Here is an 18,785-nt window from a genome sequence, read left to right as displayed (position 1 = left end):
TCACACAGCCATTTTGGAAAGCTGGGGAGCAGAATCTATAGTGTGTGATTTGTAGGAAATGATAAACTAATCAGTCAGCATAATGAATTACAAGCAGTTATTTATCAAAGCAGCTGATACGGAAGACAGTGCCTGACTACTATGTAAGCTAAAACAGATCACATGAACCATTTGCCAAATTATTTTGAACAAGTAATTTTGCAAAATCTCTGCTCATCTGAGTATGTAATGTGCGTAATTTATTATGCTCTATATAACTACATACTCATAAATGTTGCATTCTATTTTTTTAATGCTAAACAGCTTTTCACGGATACAGGAAACAACTCTTTTGTATGCAATTAGTATTCAGTGCTAATGAACTAATGACTCCTAATTTTACTATGTAAGACACCAAATAGACAAACACCTTTCACCAGCGAGTTCTGTTAACTTCATTTGCCTTCATACATCATTATCCTTTCCTAAAAAATTCATTCTTGCCTAGTATGGTGTTCTCCAGTAGTAGACTCATTTTTTCTAGAACAAAATTTATTAAAGTAAAAGATACCTCATAAACCAAGAACAAACCCTGCAGTGGCATTCTGGGAAATTACTTCTAAAAGTAATTTTGGAAGAAACAGGGTGTATGAGCTTGATTGTATTATTTGCAATGTTATAGAAATATGAGAAATATGAAATCAAACCACCACCACCCCGCAACAAACCCTTGGCACAAAAGAGAAAATAATATTAAAAATTAAGAACACAGGCAGGAAAAGAAAATCAGTTCTGAATATTTTTGTAAAGACACGTCAGCTATATTGCTGCCATCCTGGAAGCTGTTTTGAGTGATCTAGGTTTCATCAGCACCATGTCAAGCTGTACCCTGTGCAAGTACCAGCCTTAAATAGCAACTTTGTTTAGGAGTTGCCTAGTACGAAGAGCTTAAAAAATTTCAAACACAGCACAGTTGCTGGCAGGCTAAATAAACTAACTATATGCTTTCAGGGCTCCTTCACAGGGTGGCTGTAGTCAATAGCAACATCTTGAATATTGCAGGGCAAATTAGAAGGTCCTACATTTCATTATGCACTTCACTAATTCCTTCTGGAACTGAAAAAAAAAAAAATGCTCAGAATTGGGTGTCCAAGTGAGGACAGGATAGCGACTGCCCTTTTCTGCTTCTGCTTAGCTTTAGTCTTGGTCGTATCTTAAAAGTTTACTCTTAGAATATGCAAGATACCCAAGACCACTGGGGCAGAAAAGGCAGAGAAACTTCTGCCAGCATCCATCTCTGGTTTTAAAACTTGACTGCTTTATAATATGATACCATCAACACACTGTGTCTAGCCTACAGTTTTAATATGGGCTAATTAGAGTAGGTTGGCAAGCACATTCAAAGAAACATAGTTTTATATGTTAAATAGGTTAAAGCCCAGGTGCCAAAAATACTTTTTGGTAGACAGGAATGCAGTCAAATCATGTGAGAATATGGATGAGAATCTGGTAAACTAGAATATTTTCCTACCACCACCTACAATTTCTTTCACAAGGTTTACTGTGTGATCACAAGGCTTTCTTTTTAACATTATTAGGAGTACTACTTGTAAATATTTACATGGCACAGACCTGTTTTGCAGACAAAGAGCCTGCAGGATGACATCAATTAGTAGCATCTTTCCTGGGAGACACTTCCTGTGTGCAAAGTTCGGATATGATGAAAAATGTTAGCTGTGGGCAAGGTCAAATAATAGGGTTGATTAAAATGGAGCTACACATTAAACAAACAAAACAGACCCAATCTCACGAGGAGGCCAGTGGTTTGTTTGAGCTACTGGGCAGCTCTAGGAATTTTATTCTTGTAATATGACAGACTGATAATAAACTGAAGATTTTCTCACAGTTACAAGCTCAGCACTGACAAGGAGCATCTGGAATCAGGTTTCTGTGTCATGTAAAACCGTCTCTGTCTGTCTTTTTCTGCTGCTGCATTTTGTTTGTAGCCTAAGCAAAAGCATTGCCCCTGTCAGCATTACTCTTTCTTCTATTATTGTACCACAGAGTTGCAGATTTAATGTTGCTCTGTTCAGTGACCTCCTTTCTCTTCAGGCAGAAGACTTTTTTTAACTGTTTAATTCATACTCTGGAGTATAATATTAAATGGTAATTATTTTAGAAAGAGAAAGCATGTATTTAAGTCACTCCAACTTAAAAACTGAGAAACTTTCAGGGAAAGGAAACCGCAACATCTTGTAGCAAACTGTAACAGAGCCATCAAATCACACTACTGTGCTTTTTCGTATTTGGTTGTTGCACACAGATCCAACCCCCAAAGCTCAGTACTGAGCACTGCATTCAGAACATAACTGACTGCTGATGGGCAAATCTAAAAACATTCATACTTTAGTTTCTTTCACCTATCTTGTCAATGGAAGTGAAACACGTCTCTGATTCAACTGTATAAACATTTTATTTAGGAATATATTGAGATCCAGACTTGAGAAGAAAACCCAGTTCTGTGGCATATTCTTTACAATGACTTAGGAAGAATGTTAAAAAAAGATATTGCATATTACATGTGTACATTTTCAAGAAATACTGAAATTACTGAATTCTTTTGCTGGGTTTTTAAAGGACAGATAAAAACACTTATACTCTAAGCACCTCTGGAAACAGGTCATTCCAAAATATTCCTTTTCAGGATTTCTCATACCTTTCATTAAAGCAAATCCTTCTCTGAAGTATATTAAGATGCCAAAAATAAAAGCAAGTCACTAAGCAAGTTACTGCACATTCTCAGTCTCTTGCAAATGTTAAAGAAATGCCTTCTAGCCTATCTTCATTATGGTCTCAACCATTTCTTTAACAAAAAGGTAGGAAGAGGCCAGAAGAACACCATGAATCACAGAACAAATCATTGGTAGAAACCACTGTTTTCTCCCTTCACACTTCCACCCTATTCATACCTTCTACCTTCCTTCTTTGCTTTTATCCTTTCTGATCTCTGGAGTAAACTGATCCTGTAGTGTACTGCTAGGTACGGGGTGGCATAGAGAACAAAAGCAGGCCTTTGATTTGAAATCGAGGTTTTGGGGCTTTGCAGGATTTGTAGTTCTACCAGGAGACACTGCACTATGTAATATCGAACATATATGTAATATCATATATGCTTTTAAAAATATCACCACTCCAAATCCTGATTTGTATTCTACAGAAAGAATGTGAATGGCTAATATTAAAGAATTGATTTGCATAAAAAAGGCTGTTAAATATTTTATAATTCTTTATGGCTATCTTTGTAAAACCTACAGGAAGGTAACTTCACTGCCGGATGCACACAGCTCACTCATATCTTTATCTCTCTGTCCAGTTGCAGTCACAAGGGAAAATACAATTGTTCTTATCAGGGTAAGACATTCTGGCAGGTTTCCTCTGAAGCTAAAAAAAATATTTTATTGCACGTAAGACGTGTCTATAGAGCACCCTCTTGCATTAGGAATACAGCATTACAGGATGGTGACCAGTAGAAACAGGATACTTGGTCTCCTTTGAATTCTAACTTTAAGTTGTCATACATCCCTTTACTCCATCTGTTAAAAAAGCACAGAAGAAAAATATTTTAGCAGAAAGAAAAGTACAACGTCCTAAGGAACGGTGGGAAGGGGAAAGGACATATTGGCAAAAAGTGAACGGCTAAAGTCTTCCAGGGGTTTGTGCTGGGGTCTTGTGTATCGATTTAATGGAATAGTTGCATCACTCCATGAATGCTTGAACCTTAGCTCCAACTCAGCCAGGCCACAATGCTCATTATATTTCAGCACGTAGCACGTAAGAGTTTTCATATTAGTTATCAAAATAGAAGTGCTTACTTTATATGACTGTCAATATAAAAGCTCTGTAGTTTCTATTGACAGCTGACACTGTTAAATGATTTAAGAACTTACTCTTTTGAACTAGTTTCCAGATTCTTGCCGTCCTTCCTTTAAGAAGACAAATCACACCATTTCAGATTCATACCTCCAGGACAACTGCAGTAATATGCTTCCCCAAAGCTTCACAGAGCCACATAAGGTGGGTTTTTTTTTCTTGTCTCCTCTTTAGGTAATTCATAGTAGGTATTTCTTTTACAACAGCAAACTGTCTCCTCCAAACCCATACTGGTCAATTTGGTATAAGCTTTTCTTCAGCCTAGAGTGCAGCACGTTGCTTCTTAAGTGCTCTCCTTTTTTTCTCCTTGCCACTCTTCTGGGAACAGGAGGTTGCAGAGCAAGGATGTGCTTTGTTGCATGTTTCACAAGGGACCTAACAGGGCTTTCTGCAATGCCCAGGCAAGCACTAGACATAGTTAGGCACAGCTTTTTTTTTTTTTTTTTAAATAAGGGAGGAACAGTTCAAACAAAATGTGGAGCCATTCCTACCTGACTCCTTCCCTTAAGCTTAGGGAGAAAAAGGCTTTCTCTGAAAACTTAGATTCATTGTATATCCTCAGCACAAATGAGAAAATGTGTTTTTAAAATTAAAGGAAGACTAAGTCAGTAAATTTAAAAAATCTAGTATTTTTATCTGTTTTCCAGTTGAAAATTCATCAAATTTAAGCAGACTAATCCTCATTGGCAGTTTCCTATTCACAAGCATCATGCCTTCCTTTTTTAATGTTTTCATCACATTGCTTGCGGTTTCTGCCACATCTTCGTGAATGTGCCTACTACTACATCACTCCCTCTTCGATCTAACTCTTACGCTTGTAAGTGTTGCAGACTGCAATCCTTGAAAAGAAAATCTCATTTAGCTGGATCAGTGACAGCTGTTCTGAGAGTTTATTCAGACCCTTTTGACCTATGACTCTGTATTGGATTTGTGTGGCAATGTTTTGGCAGCAGGGGGGTTGCAGGGGTGGCTTCTGTGAGAAGCTGCTGGAAGCTTCCCCTACGTCCAACAGAGCCAATGCCAGCCAGTTCCAAGACGTACCCGCTGCTGGCCAAGGCCGAGCCCATCAGCGACGGTGGTAGTGCCTCTGGGATAACATATTTAAGAAGGAGAAAAAAGTTGCGGTGGCCCAGAAACTGCAGCTGGAGAGAGGAGTGAGAACGTGTGAGAGAACCAGCCCTGCAGACCCCCAGGTCAGTGCAGAAGGAGGGGAGGAGATTCTCCAGGCACCGGAGCAGAGATTCCCCTGCAGCCCATGGGGAAGACCATGGTGAGGCAGGCTGTCCCCCTGCAGCCCAGGGAGGTCCACGGTGGAGCAAATACCCACCTGCGGTCCATGGAGGACCCCCTGGCAGAGCAGGTGGGTACCTGATAGAGGCTGTGACCCCGTGGGAAGCCCGTGCTGGAGCAGGCTCCTGGCAGGACCTGTGGCCCCGTGGAGAGAGGCACCCACGCTGGAGCAGGTTTGCTGGCAAGACTTGTGACGCCGCAGGGCACCCACGCTGGAGCGGTCTGTGCCTGAAGGACTGCAGCCTGTGGGAAGGACCTGCGCTGGAGCAGTTTGTGCCTGAAGGACTGCACCCCATGGAAGGGACCCACGTTGGAGCAGTTTGTGAACTGCAGCCTGTGGGCATGACCCACATTGGAGAAGTTCATGAAGGACTGTCTCCCGTGAGAGGGACCCCACGCTGGAGCAAGGGAAGAGTGAGGAGTCCTCCTCCTGAAGAGGAAGGAGCGGCAGAGACAACATGTGATGAACTGACCCCAACCCCCATTCCCTGTCCCCCTGCGCTGCTGGCAGGAGGAGGTAGAGAACCAGGAGTGAAGCTGTGCCTGGGAAGAAGGGAGGGGTGGGGGGAAGGTGTTTTAAGATTTGGTTTTATTTCTCATTACCCTACTCTGGTTTGATTGGCAAAAAATTAAGTTAATTTTCTTTAAGTCAAGTCTGTTTTGCCCATGACGGTAATTGGTGAGTGATCTCTCCCTGTCCTCATCTTGACCCACGAGCCTTTCATTATATTTTCTCTCCCCTGCCCAGCTGAGGAGGAGGAGTGATAGACCAGCTTTGGTGGGCACCTGGTGTCCAGCCAGGGTCAATCCACCACAGACTCCTGCTAGGACTGGATCCTCCACTGCAGTAGAAGAGGGAGGAAAAAAAAAAAAAAGATATAAAAACATTCTTCTTTAGCTGACCACGTATTTATATTCTAACCACAGCAGCAAAGCAGCAATTGAGTACGATTTTAAAAGGCCCCAAACGCTAGGCCAGTGGTCGTAGAAAAAAATTGGAGAAATGGTTTTGATGGCATGTACAGTCAATAGGTATTCTCCAGTTCTTCAGAAGTACTGGGAACCATTGCAACAGTGAGTGTTATGCCCTGAAGACGTGGAGATGAAAACCAATTTAAAAAGAAACAGAGTAAAAAGGAAAAAAAACCCAAACTACCACAATGCAGTGCCATGAACATGCTGTGCATCTCCTGAACGCCTTTGGTTCCTCTTCAGTAAACAGGAGCCTTGATTCAGCAAGATTTCAAGTTCTTCAATGCAAAATTACTTAACGCATAAATGTTTCCTGGGTATTGATTCAATCGTACAGTTAAAATGGGATATGAATGACCTTGTTGGATCAATATCTAGGAAGTATAGATCTGTAACAGCTCAATGTCAAGCCTTAATGCTTAGAAAATTCAGTCCCACACTTTGCAATTTCATGAAATTTTAATATATGAAAATAGTATTGTTTATTTGTCAAAGTTTGCAAAAAATAAACTGCATTCACTTTTAAGTTTTCTTTACAAGTGAAGCAACAAAGACAAATATAACTTATATAATTTTTTGTGGCAACAAGAAAGGGAATAGCACTCTTAAGTTAATTTTAATTTGGTGGTTTGCAAGTATTTGGCAATAAAGTTTGATTTTCTTCCTAGTTTTCCTTTTATAGCAGGGATAAATAAGGCTTTTTCATATATTATAGCAGGCTTGTCCTTCACAGCAGATCCACTTTCCAAATCACAGAAAAGTGAATTCAGCACGTTCAGTTGCCAAAGGACACTGACAAAAATTATTAGCTTCCACAGACACACGGAATGCTGTAAGGTATTCTGAGGCAAAAGACCTTAAATGCACAGAAGTCATGACCATGACTTCAGCTGTGCAAAAGCCTTCTGCTGCTATAAAACAAAGGTGGATATTTCATACTTTCCCAAGACTTTTCTTAATGAAATATCCCACTAACTTCTGTGGCCTCTGCTGATACTCCACAAGTACATCATGTGAGCTACTAATCTGGTCCCCCTCAAGCCGATTCAGAAGAGTGACACACACTACGGCAGCTAGAAATTAAAAGACAGCATCAGTTAGGAATGATACTCTGGCACTTCTGCAGTCCAAAAGCATAAACATTTGAACAAACAGCTAGAAGATTAGAAATATGAGAGAAAACAAAGCCCCCAAAATGGTGCACAGTACCATAAAATGCGAGGGGACTAGCGTGCTGTGGATGACATAAACAAAGGTACAATTTAAGACAACTGAGCACTACAGTAATAAAGCAAGAGCTCTCAGGCAGCTGCAGATACTTACTCTTGTATCATGATTCTTATGTTTTTCTGGATAGGAATTATATTTCTCAAGTACCCAGGACTTGACTGGTAGGAAGTTATCAGAAAGACTGTTCTAGCAAATGTAGTTACAGCCCTCCGCTATCTACCTTAGAGTCAACTCGAATCCCTGGGCTGTAGATGCCACCCGTTGGGAACCAGCAGATGAGCTGCTTTGACATTCATGGATGGGGAGCACTGGAAGTGCATGAGGATCTCATGGATCACCTCAGGCTCACCTGCTGCCTTTTGGTAATCAGAGTCCAAAGGTAAAATCCCTCCTTTCACTCAAGCTGAGCTCTACCATCACTCTTCTGTATCTGGGGTTTCTGCTAGTGACAATTTGCAGAGCACAAGCAGTAATATGCACTACAGACCCACAAAGTAGAGACAGCAAAAGGGGCCAGGCTCCCTAATGCCTCAGTGACAGCATGGGTTGAGTTTTTAATCACTCTCAAGTCAGTAAGAACTGAGGATGTTTGATATAACTGTTGGCCTTTTTGCTCATTTTTCTTCATCCTTCTTGAGTTTAAAGAAGTTTGAAAAACATCAGTGTTTTAAATAATTGGCAAATTCCTTGCCAAGGAAAGTGAGAGACTATAGTTAACATGGTCAGTAGAAAGGCACCGTATTACATTATTTGTAGCGCTTTTTTTTTTTTTTCTAATCTTTACTGAAAATTAGCTAGCTTCTGTAAAAAAAATTAAAAACTTGTTTTATGATTAGGAATGGTTTATTCATGATGCTAGTAAAAATCTCCCAAGTGTTTAAGAATTAAAGCCATAAGTCTACAGAAAATATTTATATTTTCAATTTGATATGAAAGTATAGAAAGTGATTATAGTTTTATATATGAGAATCACCTGATTGCGTAAATTAACCAGTTGCCTCCTGTAAACTTAAAAAACTAATTGAAGAAAACAAATTAATGCTATAGGGTAATTAGGTACTTCAATGATTTATGTGCTTGCCACAGGCTGGAATAGCAAACAACAGGACTAAACCGTATAAGAACTACGTGACAAAGTTTGCATAATTTTTGAATACATATGACACAAATCAAACAATCATAGCAACAGAACTATAACCTTCTGCATATAAAAAAAACAGTTCTAGTATGTTAAGGCCTCATCTGCAGTTTTACCACAACCCCGCTGCAATGCAGAAAATTTCCTACAGCTTGAATAAACTGACTTTAAGTTAGTTTACCTTTGACACCGCTGAGATTACACATTGCCGCAAATACGGAAGACTCCATCTCTATGTTTCTGACACCAGAATCATAAGCTTCCTTCAAATATTGCAGTTTCTCTTCTTCATTATATAAGCAGATTGCACCATCCAACCTGCCCTGTCCTACAAAGTAATTTTGCAGAAATTTTCAGTGATGAAGTCACAGAACAAATTCAGTTTCTAAAACACTCAATTACTGTAGTTTCCCCTATACAGTGTCCAGCTTTTACTACCACTCTTTATTTTCATGCACAAGACAAATAGGACAAAGTGATTCTTAGCTATCACTAGAGCTTCTACATATTACTTCTACTTTTTATAATGTGAATCACGGTAATTTAATTGGTCTTCTCCAGCTTAAATTCTCAAATTCATAAATGGGAAAATGTAAGTAGTAGTTTCCTGCATGTGGGGCATGTGTCAAAATTCAGCAACAAACTTTAAGCTGTACGGAAGTGCTGCATTTTTTCTATGTTTAATCATTGTCTAGAAAAACTGCCAGGCTTGAAAATGCCTTCCTGATACTATCTTGAAAGGATGAACATTTTATTACTTAAAGACTCTCTAAGGTAAGAGATGAAGAGTCTCTTAAGCTAACTAGGTAATACTATTACCATTTTTTGAGCAAATTAGTTTATTCAGATTATTCAAGACTAACACCTACAGATAAAATGGCAGCAGGTTATGTACAGTAAAGTTAAATTGCAGTCTTTTACTCGGTATCTTCTTGTTTTCAGGAGATGTAGTCCTAAATGAATACCCTTGAGCTTGTTCTCAGTTTTTTGCTGAATGAGTTGAAAACGTTCCTGACGCTTTTATTTAGTGTAGCTTGCACCTGTGGTTGGTGTCTGAGGAGATACACAAACTGACAGTATCTGCTTCTGACCAAGCTTGAGCATTATGCAGACCACATGTTCCCCTCTGCATTGCACCCTTTGTCACCTGTCCAGTAACAGCTACAGAAAGTCAAATCAGGTGCCACTACACTCTGTTCTCGTGAGATTTGAAAGATGTTTGTGAATAGACTTGGGAGATCAGAAAAGCACCTGAATGTCTACATGTTTATCCAAAGTAAGCCTTGGAGGTTTGCCTCTCCTATGTAGCAGCCTTGACACAACTCAGCAAAATATTGTCTTCAGTTGTCTGATCACTGCTTTGCTCAAAATGTGCATGGAAAACAAGTTCCGACACTTCTTTCAGAAAAGATTTACTTTAGATACTTAACCAGTGGGAAAAAAACCAAACCAAAACAAAAAACAAAACCAGCCACAAATAATTCTCACTCCTGTAATCCTCTAGGATGCATCAGTAAATCACAGAAATTTTGTGACAAACATACCTAACTGATGAGTACATGAAAAGTGTATAGTAGACTATATGTATTTGAGAGGATCTATTAGAGCTGAGGGGAAATAAACCTTCACAAAATTAGAAGTTCAATACAGCAAACTGCTAAGCACAATGCTTGATTTTATGCGTATGAAAAATAGGTTAATTACAGCTGACAAGACAACTCAAAGTAGGGAATGCCTTCTGTTCAGTGAACTGGAACATTAATGTTAAAATATTATTCAGTATTTATCTATTGCCGCTTACCAATATACTTCTGTTAGTCTGTCACCAGCCTTACCTTCATAGAAATCCAAAGTGCACATAGTGTTTCCAATGACTGTATTGAACTGACCGATTTCTTTACTACACTGCATCAGTTCCTTAGCTAGCTGTTCATCTAGGTTTGTACTGCGAATTACAGTCTTTCCCAGAATAACCTGTTCAAACTGAGGTTTGAAGGTGGCATCTACAGATTGCCTAGTTATAACCACTGAGCCTGGCTCCAGACCTGCAGTAAAAAGAAATAGGTATAGCTTCACAATGTAGTTAATGCTTTGTTTACACACACATAAACCATACATCTTGACCCAGACCTGCTTCTTTTAAAGGTGGCAATCTTGCCCCTGACTTCACTGAGAGATTTTTTTTGTGCATGCCTAGCTGCTTCAGTTTATTATTACAATAATTTCTGAAAGAATGAAATTTTTCCTTTTTCATTATATATTCTTTCTTATCTTACACTTTTCATACAGGACAGGAATGTCCTTCTCCTCCCAGTGTCAGATCACTTAAGTACATTTTCTCTATCCAAACGCAGATACTGTCTTTTCTTTCAAAATTACAGAAGCAAAACGATTCATCTCCTGTGTTCTGACCATCAATTACTTGCAGAGAGATGCTTTACTCTCCTACAAAGATGCTTCGGTTTGAAGAAAAAAAGAAATCAAGAGGGGAGATACCTATTCCACCAGAGGTGCCAATGCGAACAATGGTTATGTTGGAACACTTGGCATGATACAACAGTTTGATCAGCTCGTGCAACATGATTGAAATAGAAGGAATGCCCATACCATGCTGAAATGAAAGCAGAAATTCATATTCAACATTCACATAGACAATGCAAAATATATACAGAAGAACATGCTGGACAATATCTCCTTCCTGATTTTTTTTTTCCAATTGTCACCTAACTCACTCCCACAAAAATCCTAACCTATGGGCCTACTGAAAGGCTACTGCAGGTAAACAGAAAGATTCCCACTGGCTTTGGCAGACTATGGATGAAGTACAATATTTCTAAAAATCATGAATTATAAAATATTTACATTCTCAAGAGTATATAGTCCTTTCCTAATAGTTGACAAATACAGAATCTTCATCACAGAACTTTTCTTAAACACAAGAAAAACCCCATGCTGATTTTTTACCAACCTGAAGTGCTAGTGAATAGTTAAGCTAAATTTTTTCAAAACACGGACATTGTGGTTTAGTCACAAAGTTCAGCAGATACAAGTCCACCTTAATTTGCATGATAATGTGATAATTACAACTTAAAAGAAAGGGTGCAGAATGATACTACAGTTATGCAATTGCAACTGAAGTATGTAATCGTATCTACAAATTAAAGGTAAGAAGTTTTAAAATGCATTCATGAGTTAGTAGCAAAAGTCTCATGGAATGCTACTCTTAAGTTATGTTAGCACATTTGACAATGCCACTGCAGATATGTAGCTCTGGATGATACAGCCATTTTTTCCAATATCCCATATGCATCGAGTGACCTTTTTCCCCCATTATTCAGCATACAGAACAGGGACGAGGCAACAGTAAGTCTGCTCAAAAAATTTATAAGGCCATTCCTGTAACACCTCAGTGGTACACTGAGGAAAAAGGAGGCAAGAAAGGAATGAAAGTCTCAGAAGTTTGCCCTCTTACAAAAAAGGGCTAAAAAGGAATTCTTAATTAGTTGACATTTTGATCATGGCTGATACAAACTTAAAAACCTGATTCCATCTACTAAGTTTTTAAAAGAAATGTGCATTCATATTTTCTACTTTGAACAGCATCATTGAACTGTCCCCCGTATCTGATTAAGTGAAGTACTTACACTGACTGACAAAACAGGTCCCACTTTGTACATTGCGTAACGGTCAGTTCCCGCACAGATGTTAGGATAGTCACAACCAGGGCTCCCAAGCCCCAGTTCTTCAGCTATGTAGGCGATAAAAGCTTTCATCCGTGAAGGACTTCCTCCAACGCATACAAACTGGGGTGGACAGTATTCGACAAAACAAAATCAATTGCATGATTCAGCATATCAAAGCACATGCAAAGATCAACATGAGGATGCAAACACCTTCAGTTAACCCAAAGGTATTCCTAGATATGGCTTTTCTCATAATCATTCAAAAAGGCCATGAAGAAAATCTATGGGAAAAAACCAAAACCTTCTACATTGCACTCAAATGCTTTCATCCTTTTTAAATGAGTAAAAGACAGATATTGGCTTGAAGGCGCCCCAAAAGGGAGTTCTACCTGAATAGAGACTGCAGCATTTGCCTTTTTACTGGATGAAAAGAGACAGTCAGAAACAACTATCCCCAATTTTGCTTGATATCGACAGTGACAAGAACCCACAAAATCTTATCCCCTTTCCACTCATTCCTCAGTTGGTGGCATGCTGACACATTTAGTCTTATTTTGAAGACAGCTACACTTCCACCTTCTGCAGAAAAGCTTAGGCTGGCTGAATGAAATGAAGCGTCTTACCTTTACATCTCCAAACAATGCTGGAAAATCATGGGTACCAGTCCCAAGTGCAAAATGGTACAGGATGTCTTCTTTCATTTTCTCCAGGTGAGGGTTGCAGAGATGGATAAAATTCTCTCTGCCAGGACAGCAACATTGTGAAACATATAGAGTATATACAAACTCCTACATTGAATAGATGATAGTTTTGCAAAGTCAAACAGTAAAAGTTGGGAAATGCCACACATAAGTATGCCTGCACTACCTTATTTTGGTTCCTCATGCATTACATTAAGGAAATCCTAAATTTCACGACCACCTTACATCTCATAACAAATCACATACGATATTTAACATTCCATTTATTGCACAGGATGAAATTGCTAAAGAAAAGCCCAGATGGTAGCATGCATTTGCAACAGTGTGACGTTTACCTTAAAAAATATTAAAGTTGTGAACCAGGGTGGGTCTTCATGGTGAGCAGAACAATGGGAGCAGGACCAGGGAATATTCAATAGACTGCCTTACTACATAGACAATCCATAGCAAAGCTGAAAAGCAAACTCGACCTCTGTGTTTTGACTGACCCTCCTAACCACCTGAGAAGGGTGGGAAGATTTGGGCTTTATAGACAGGCCCAAAGGGGATTTCTGGCAATTTGGCTCACTATAACTCTGTGTCATCCAGCCAGGAGGAGAAAAGTCTACAGCATGAGACTGGTAACAAGAATACAGAGGACCTGAAATAGGAGAGAAAAGAGGCAAATGGAAATCTGAAGCAAAGAAAAAAACATGGAAGAGAAAAAAAAAAAGCAAGAAAAAGGGAAAGACAGGAGAGGTAAAAAGAATTTACTTCCTCTTAAATTGGTTCCTGTAAGGACATGATACAGCTCTCTTAAATTGGTTCCTGTAAGGACGTGATACAGCTTAAAAAAAAAAAAAAAAAAAATCTTTCTGAAGAACCAGGAAACTACAAGACAAGGAGGGAAAACTGAACTACTTAGCATGTGGGATCACCTTCATGGAAAACTGGGTAGTGGACTCACTAAGCAAGCTGAACGATTCATAAAACGTCTGCCTTCTGTGCTTGATGTTTTAAGTTCAATTGAAACAGGTAGGAACAACTAGTCAATAATCACAAGGTTAAGCAAAATACTAGCCAATACTTCAAAGTAGTTTCTGAGAGATGAAGTCAAGCAATAAATATCTTCCAGACACAAGATGACTTAATAGCTTAATAAAGGCTCACTGCAGTCATAGCATGGCTCAGCAAATTCAAACTGCTTTGTCAGAGGAGACAAACAAAAGAGTTCGCCTGGAGTTTATGCAAAAAATTGTTAAAACTTTGCAGGAACAACTCTGAAACCTAAACATAGGTGTTTAGCACTATTTTAGATGTTTTAGGTTATCCTGCCTGTCTTCTAATGCCTCTCCAGGAGGCCAGTGCTTTTCTGTAGGTCCTATGTCTTATCTGTCAATCCTGAGCAGGATGTATTGGTTACCTTTAGAAGCCTAAAGTGGCCTAGATGCCCATACTGAGGTCACTGAACTGTTCCTCAGAAAGCAAAGAAAATAGTTACAACCCCAATATTCTATCAATTGTTTCTGTTCTTGAAATTCTCTCTCTAATGCCACTAACTATTCAGCAGCAGCTGCACAGCCAAAGAGGTATCATCCCAATCTACCCTGTTTGTCCCTGCCCACCACAGACTACCACCTTCAGTAACTGAAAAAGCAGCCCAACAAAGCAGATGGTTCATTCACCCCTTCAGTAGTAATTCCTTTCCACCTCCCACGTGCCCCATTTGCCCCTCTTCATACAAATCCCACCTCAGGTGGAACCAAAGGCTTTGGTTGCCTTTCTTCTTCCCTCCAGGAGACCTGTTTGACTCCTGGAGTAATAAAGAGCAGGTTTATGGCTCTTCAGAAAGGCACAGACAGCCCAGGAATTTGCCAGCTCACGTGAGCAGAATTCCCAGACTGCCTCCTCTGAATTATTCCTGTTTGGTTTTGTGAGACTCTCTACCCATATTTAATGGGTCACTCACTAATGCAGATGAAATAGCTGGCTGTGCTGATGTTTATTGGAACGGCTTTTACATACAAGTAGGATATGATTTGAAATCACTTTACAATTTGTTCTCAGGCAAGCAAAAAAATATTTCCTTCTTTATGAGAATACCAGCAATAAAAGCTTGTCTCCGGGAAATAAACTGGGAAAAGGCGAGGCCTCTATTAAAAGTACAGGGAAATTCATGTGGTATGTGCCAACACCACTGTCCTCATGCCTGGCCTAAATACAGCTTCCTTCCTCAGCAGTGTCTGTATTTTACCTTTTTTATCTCATAACCTACCAGCAACACTCTTCAACGCACCATGTCACTGCAGCTAGGGCTGTTACTAACTTGTACTGGTTATCTGCCCATCCAGATCTAACTGCACACTTGGACCCTGGAGTAAAATGGGCAATAAAAGTAAGCATATTACTATGTGTACGTTGGACAAATGCCATGGATTTACAGTAGAGGCAAAGCTGCCTGATAAAAATCTTTGGCATGTAACTCTAAGGAGCCGACAGTTTATTCCTCTCACACTGTTGTAAAACACCTACGGCTTCCGGAGGTTTAAACAAAACACGTATGTCTGACAACTAAACATGTATGCTTTTACTAAAATAAGCTTAAACTAAGGATTAGAGAAACAGATTGAAATATTTGTTCAAACTCCTGAAGCAGGTACATCTGGCCATACGCAGCAACTGAAGTCAACATTTCAACAGCTCACTGGATTAAAAAAAACAACAACAAAACCCATTACTTAGGCTTCAAAAAATTAACTGTCGTGATCAATGAAAATGGCTAGCCAGCAAAGCCCTCTGTGTAGTTGTGGTTAAAGCACATAAAGACTCCATTTCTTGAAACAGCTTCTACTAGATACTTGATGTTATAATCAATATTTGTATCATAAACTTTATCTTAAACTAAACAAGTGCGTAATGAGTTTGGGGAGGAAGGTAAGTGTAGACTTTGACAAGATAATTCATTTCTGAATCTTACTTTGAAGACTGTTCATCATCAGTTTTCTTCTCATTTGAGACACCAGGAGCCATGTATGCTTATACCTAGAATTATATTTAAAAAATTAGATATAAGTGCATCGGCATAGTCCCATCTGTAAAGCTAGCATCATTAACAGTGACAGAAACTTTCTATTTAGATGATACTGTCATGAATATTAAAACCCCAAAATAATCCAGCCACACTACAGCTTTTGTAACTGTAGCAAAATGAGCATCTCCATTTTTTTATGGCTGAGCATCACCACTTTCAAACCACCGAAGCCCAAACTAATCCCTTGCTAATGTAACCCCCATCTCAGAACTACTTCTGTTCTGTGGTATAAGCAACACCTGGCTCATGGGCCAGAGGGAGGTAAGTCTCATAGCTAACTAAGTAATCCTCTTTCTTCCATACCTCCCACAGCGACAGTGACTGCTGAACTAGCTAGCTTTAGCCTCCTTTCACCTCTGACTCCAGAAGGTCATTTCTAACTGTCATACACCTGAAACCTGAGTCCAGGAAGCATCTTACTCGTAATATCCTCTTCATTAAACTCCTCCTAATGACGTTAGGAGCATCTCTATCTGGCCCAGCCTAAGGGCGAGCAATACTAAACCAAACATGACTCCAAAAGTCACAGCACTCTAGTTTATCATCTGTCTTGAATATCTTTTTTCCTAATCCATTACCCTAACCTATACCAAAACCCTTCTCCTTTCTGCATTCAACTTTACATTTAAATAGACAGAATTATAATTATAGAATGATTCATTTGTTATTATTTTCAGAAGCGACTAAGGCTACGTGCTGAAGTTGGTACTTTGCCCTTACAGGAAGTACTGAATCACACAGTTTTGTTCTACCCTTCCTTACAAAGGGCGTGACAGCACATAGATTATAATAGAGACAGGATTGTAATCCTTAAAAACCCCAGGATCACACTACAAGGAAATAGAAAGAAATCAGTCTTCCAATAGAATTATGTAATACAAGAATTTTGAAAGAGCTGAAGAACCAAATGAAATAAACCTGAAGTCTGCCTGTTAAGAGCCACTGAATAATGGAAATGTATTAAAATTTATAAGGACGATTAGTTTTCTTCATTTAAAATATTACCCTTTACTAAATAGGCCTAAACTTCCCATGCACTAGATACACTAAATGTATACTAGAATCTCTGCTCAAGGAGGTAAAGTATTAAAGTCGCATTTAGAATCAATTATGGTTGCATGATAAGAGTCAGTTACTACAGGGTATCACTATTATATCACGTACATTATGGGAAAGATGCATCATTTTTTCCAAGAAAACTACAGTGCCATGACTCCTAATAACAAGGAGTTGGAAAAGAAGAAGAAGAAACAGCAAAGTTATTTTTATGTACCTAGATGACAAATGGCTGCAAATGAACGGAGGAAATTCATTCAGCTGCTGTTCGCAGTATTAAGCAACCACGTGATTTCTAACAGTGTTCTTGGTTCTGTGATCCCCTAAGTAATGACGTACTTCAAAAAACTGAGAACAAAGTTCTGACAGTCCAAAGGTCCAGAATAACCTCTCCAACAGCACCCAGCCGGAGATGCCTTGGCAAGAATAGAAGAAAGGAGCAAGCAGAAAGCCATTTTGCTGCGGCAGACCCTTTCAGCAATCAGGTAGTAGCTGACAGGCAGCCAATTAATATAAAGCCACAAAATTCCCACACTACCTGAACAAACGAAAATTTTTATAGCCACATCAAAATTTTCAGCAGCCCTCCTCAGCCAAAGTTAAAACCGATGTTCAAGAATAACGTGCTCAAGAAAGCGCGCGGCCCACTTTAACGCGCGAGCAAACCCTCCGACCGATGTTTATTTTAAAACCAAGCTCCAGTTCGGTGTTGGCCCATCGTTAGAAAGACCGAAGCCATTGCAGAGCTGACGTTTAGACGGTCGCTTCCCTCTTGAGGCTGTACAAACAATGACAGCTCGCTCACGATGCGCATCACTTCCCGACGACGCCCCCGCCTCCGCGGACGGAGGCGCCTCCGGGCGGCTGCCACCGCTCTGCGCTCGGAAACGGCGGCACGGCCGCAGCCGCCGCGTCCGACGAGACCTCCGCCTCCGCGGTCCCTCCCGCGGCCCGCGACGAGCGCTCCCCCCGGCCCCCCGCTCCCCCACCCGGCGGCAGCCCGGTTTGCCGTCGCTGCCCCCCCCGCGGGGCTGTCGCCGCCCGCGGCTGCCGCTGCCGGGAGGCGCTGCGGGCCCGGCGGCCCGGAGAGGACCGCGCGCTGCAGGCGGGCGCCGCGCCGCGCCGCGCTGCCGGCCGGCGGCTGGCGGAGCGCAGCCCTTACCTGCAGGGGCGGGAACCACGAAGGGCCTCTCGCTGCACCCGGACGAACTGCGGGGCGGCGGCGGCCGAGCCGCTCCCCGGCCGCGGCGGGCGGGCACCGCCCCGCTCCGCCCCGGGCGGGGGCCCGCGGCACGGGGCGCCGTTAACTCCCTGCGCGCCGGCGAGGGAGCAGCGGCGAGGGTCGGGGGTGCCCACGGCCGCGGGGCCTGCGGGGCGGCCGGCCCGGCTGCACGGAGGGCGGCCGTTTGGCGGCGAGGCACCCGGCGGGGGCCGCGGGCACCGGTAAGGGATGCGCGGCAGTGCGGGAGGGAGGCGAGAGCAACGCGCCTCGCGTGCTGCAAGCGCTGGTCTCCTGCCGCTCCGCGGGATATCCACCTCCAGGCTGCGAGTTTTCAGAATGGTCCTACAGTATAAATATATAAGCGCGTGTTGGCACCCTGAGGGTTGCAGAGTCGGGTTAGGTCGTACGGACGTCGATATCCAAATCTGTCTTTGTAAATGTATGTTCGTACAGACCGTCTTTAAGTGCACTTCTTTTACCAGCATTTTGGTATGGCGGACGAAGGTGGTGAGAA

The 18,785-nt window shown here is 41.1% G+C and overlaps 1 protein-coding gene and 1 long non-coding RNA gene across 11 annotated transcripts; one reads left to right on the top strand and one right to left on the bottom strand.

The window, feature by feature from the left end:
• Window positions 1–2,433: 2,433 nt before the first annotated feature.
• On the bottom strand, window positions 2,434–18,344 carry UPP1 (uridine phosphorylase 1). Of its 10 annotated transcripts, none has more exons than XR_008235148.1 (9): window positions 18,212–18,344; window positions 15,880–15,944; window positions 12,846–12,963; window positions 12,184–12,342; window positions 11,036–11,150; window positions 10,375–10,584; window positions 8,721–8,867; window positions 6,356–7,244; window positions 2,434–5,629 (listed from the first exon to the last, which is right to left on the bottom strand). XR_008235148.1 is itself a non-coding variant. In XM_052786730.1 (9 exons), the coding sequence occupies exons 2-9, from the start codon at window positions 15,930–15,932 to the stop codon at window positions 3,564–3,566; spliced, it is 867 nt and encodes a 288-aa protein (XP_052642690.1). In that variant the 5' UTR covers window positions 15,933–15,944; window positions 18,212–18,344; the 3' UTR covers window positions 3,513–3,563. The 10 variants fall into 10 exon arrangements, 7 of the variants coding, with proteins under 7 accessions (XP_052642685.1, XP_052642691.1, XP_052642686.1 ...); XR_008235150.1 differs by having other exon boundaries at window positions 2,434–3,572; XR_008235147.1 differs by lacking the exon at window positions 6,356–7,244 and having other exon boundaries at window positions 2,434–3,572; window positions 5,237–6,041.
• On the top strand, window positions 5,787–13,600 carry LOC128141707 (uncharacterized). Its single transcript, XR_008235155.1, has 4 exons — window positions 5,787–5,878; window positions 7,653–7,780; window positions 10,921–11,703; window positions 13,512–13,600. It is a non-coding gene; the product is annotated as an uncharacterized LOC128141707 (long non-coding RNA).
• Window positions 18,345–18,785: the final 441 nt, after the last annotated feature.

This window comes from Harpia harpyja, chromosome 5 (assembly GCF_026419915.1).
Source record: "Harpia harpyja isolate bHarHar1 chromosome 5, bHarHar1 primary haplotype, whole genome shotgun sequence".
NCBI classification, from domain to species: Eukaryota; Metazoa; Chordata; class Aves; order Accipitriformes; family Accipitridae; genus Harpia; species Harpia harpyja.
Note: the sequence above shows the minus strand (reverse complement) of the source record. Positions and strands in the feature narration are given on the sequence as shown.

Bases quoted from the DNA above. Each gene is read 5' to 3' on its own strand.
- UPP1 (XM_052786725.1), bottom strand. From the start codon at position 15,932: ATGGCTCCTGGTGTCTCAAATGAGAAGAAAACTGATGATGAACAGTCT. The intron at 12,964-15,879 runs GTAAGATTCAGA...CTGTCCTGGCAG, and splicing joins GATGATGAACAGTCTTCAAA to AGAGAATTTTATCCATCTCT. The intron at 12,343-12,845 runs GTAAGACGCTTC...TGTCCACCCCAG, and splicing joins CATTGTTTGGAGATGTAAAG to TTTGTATGCGTTGGAGGAAG.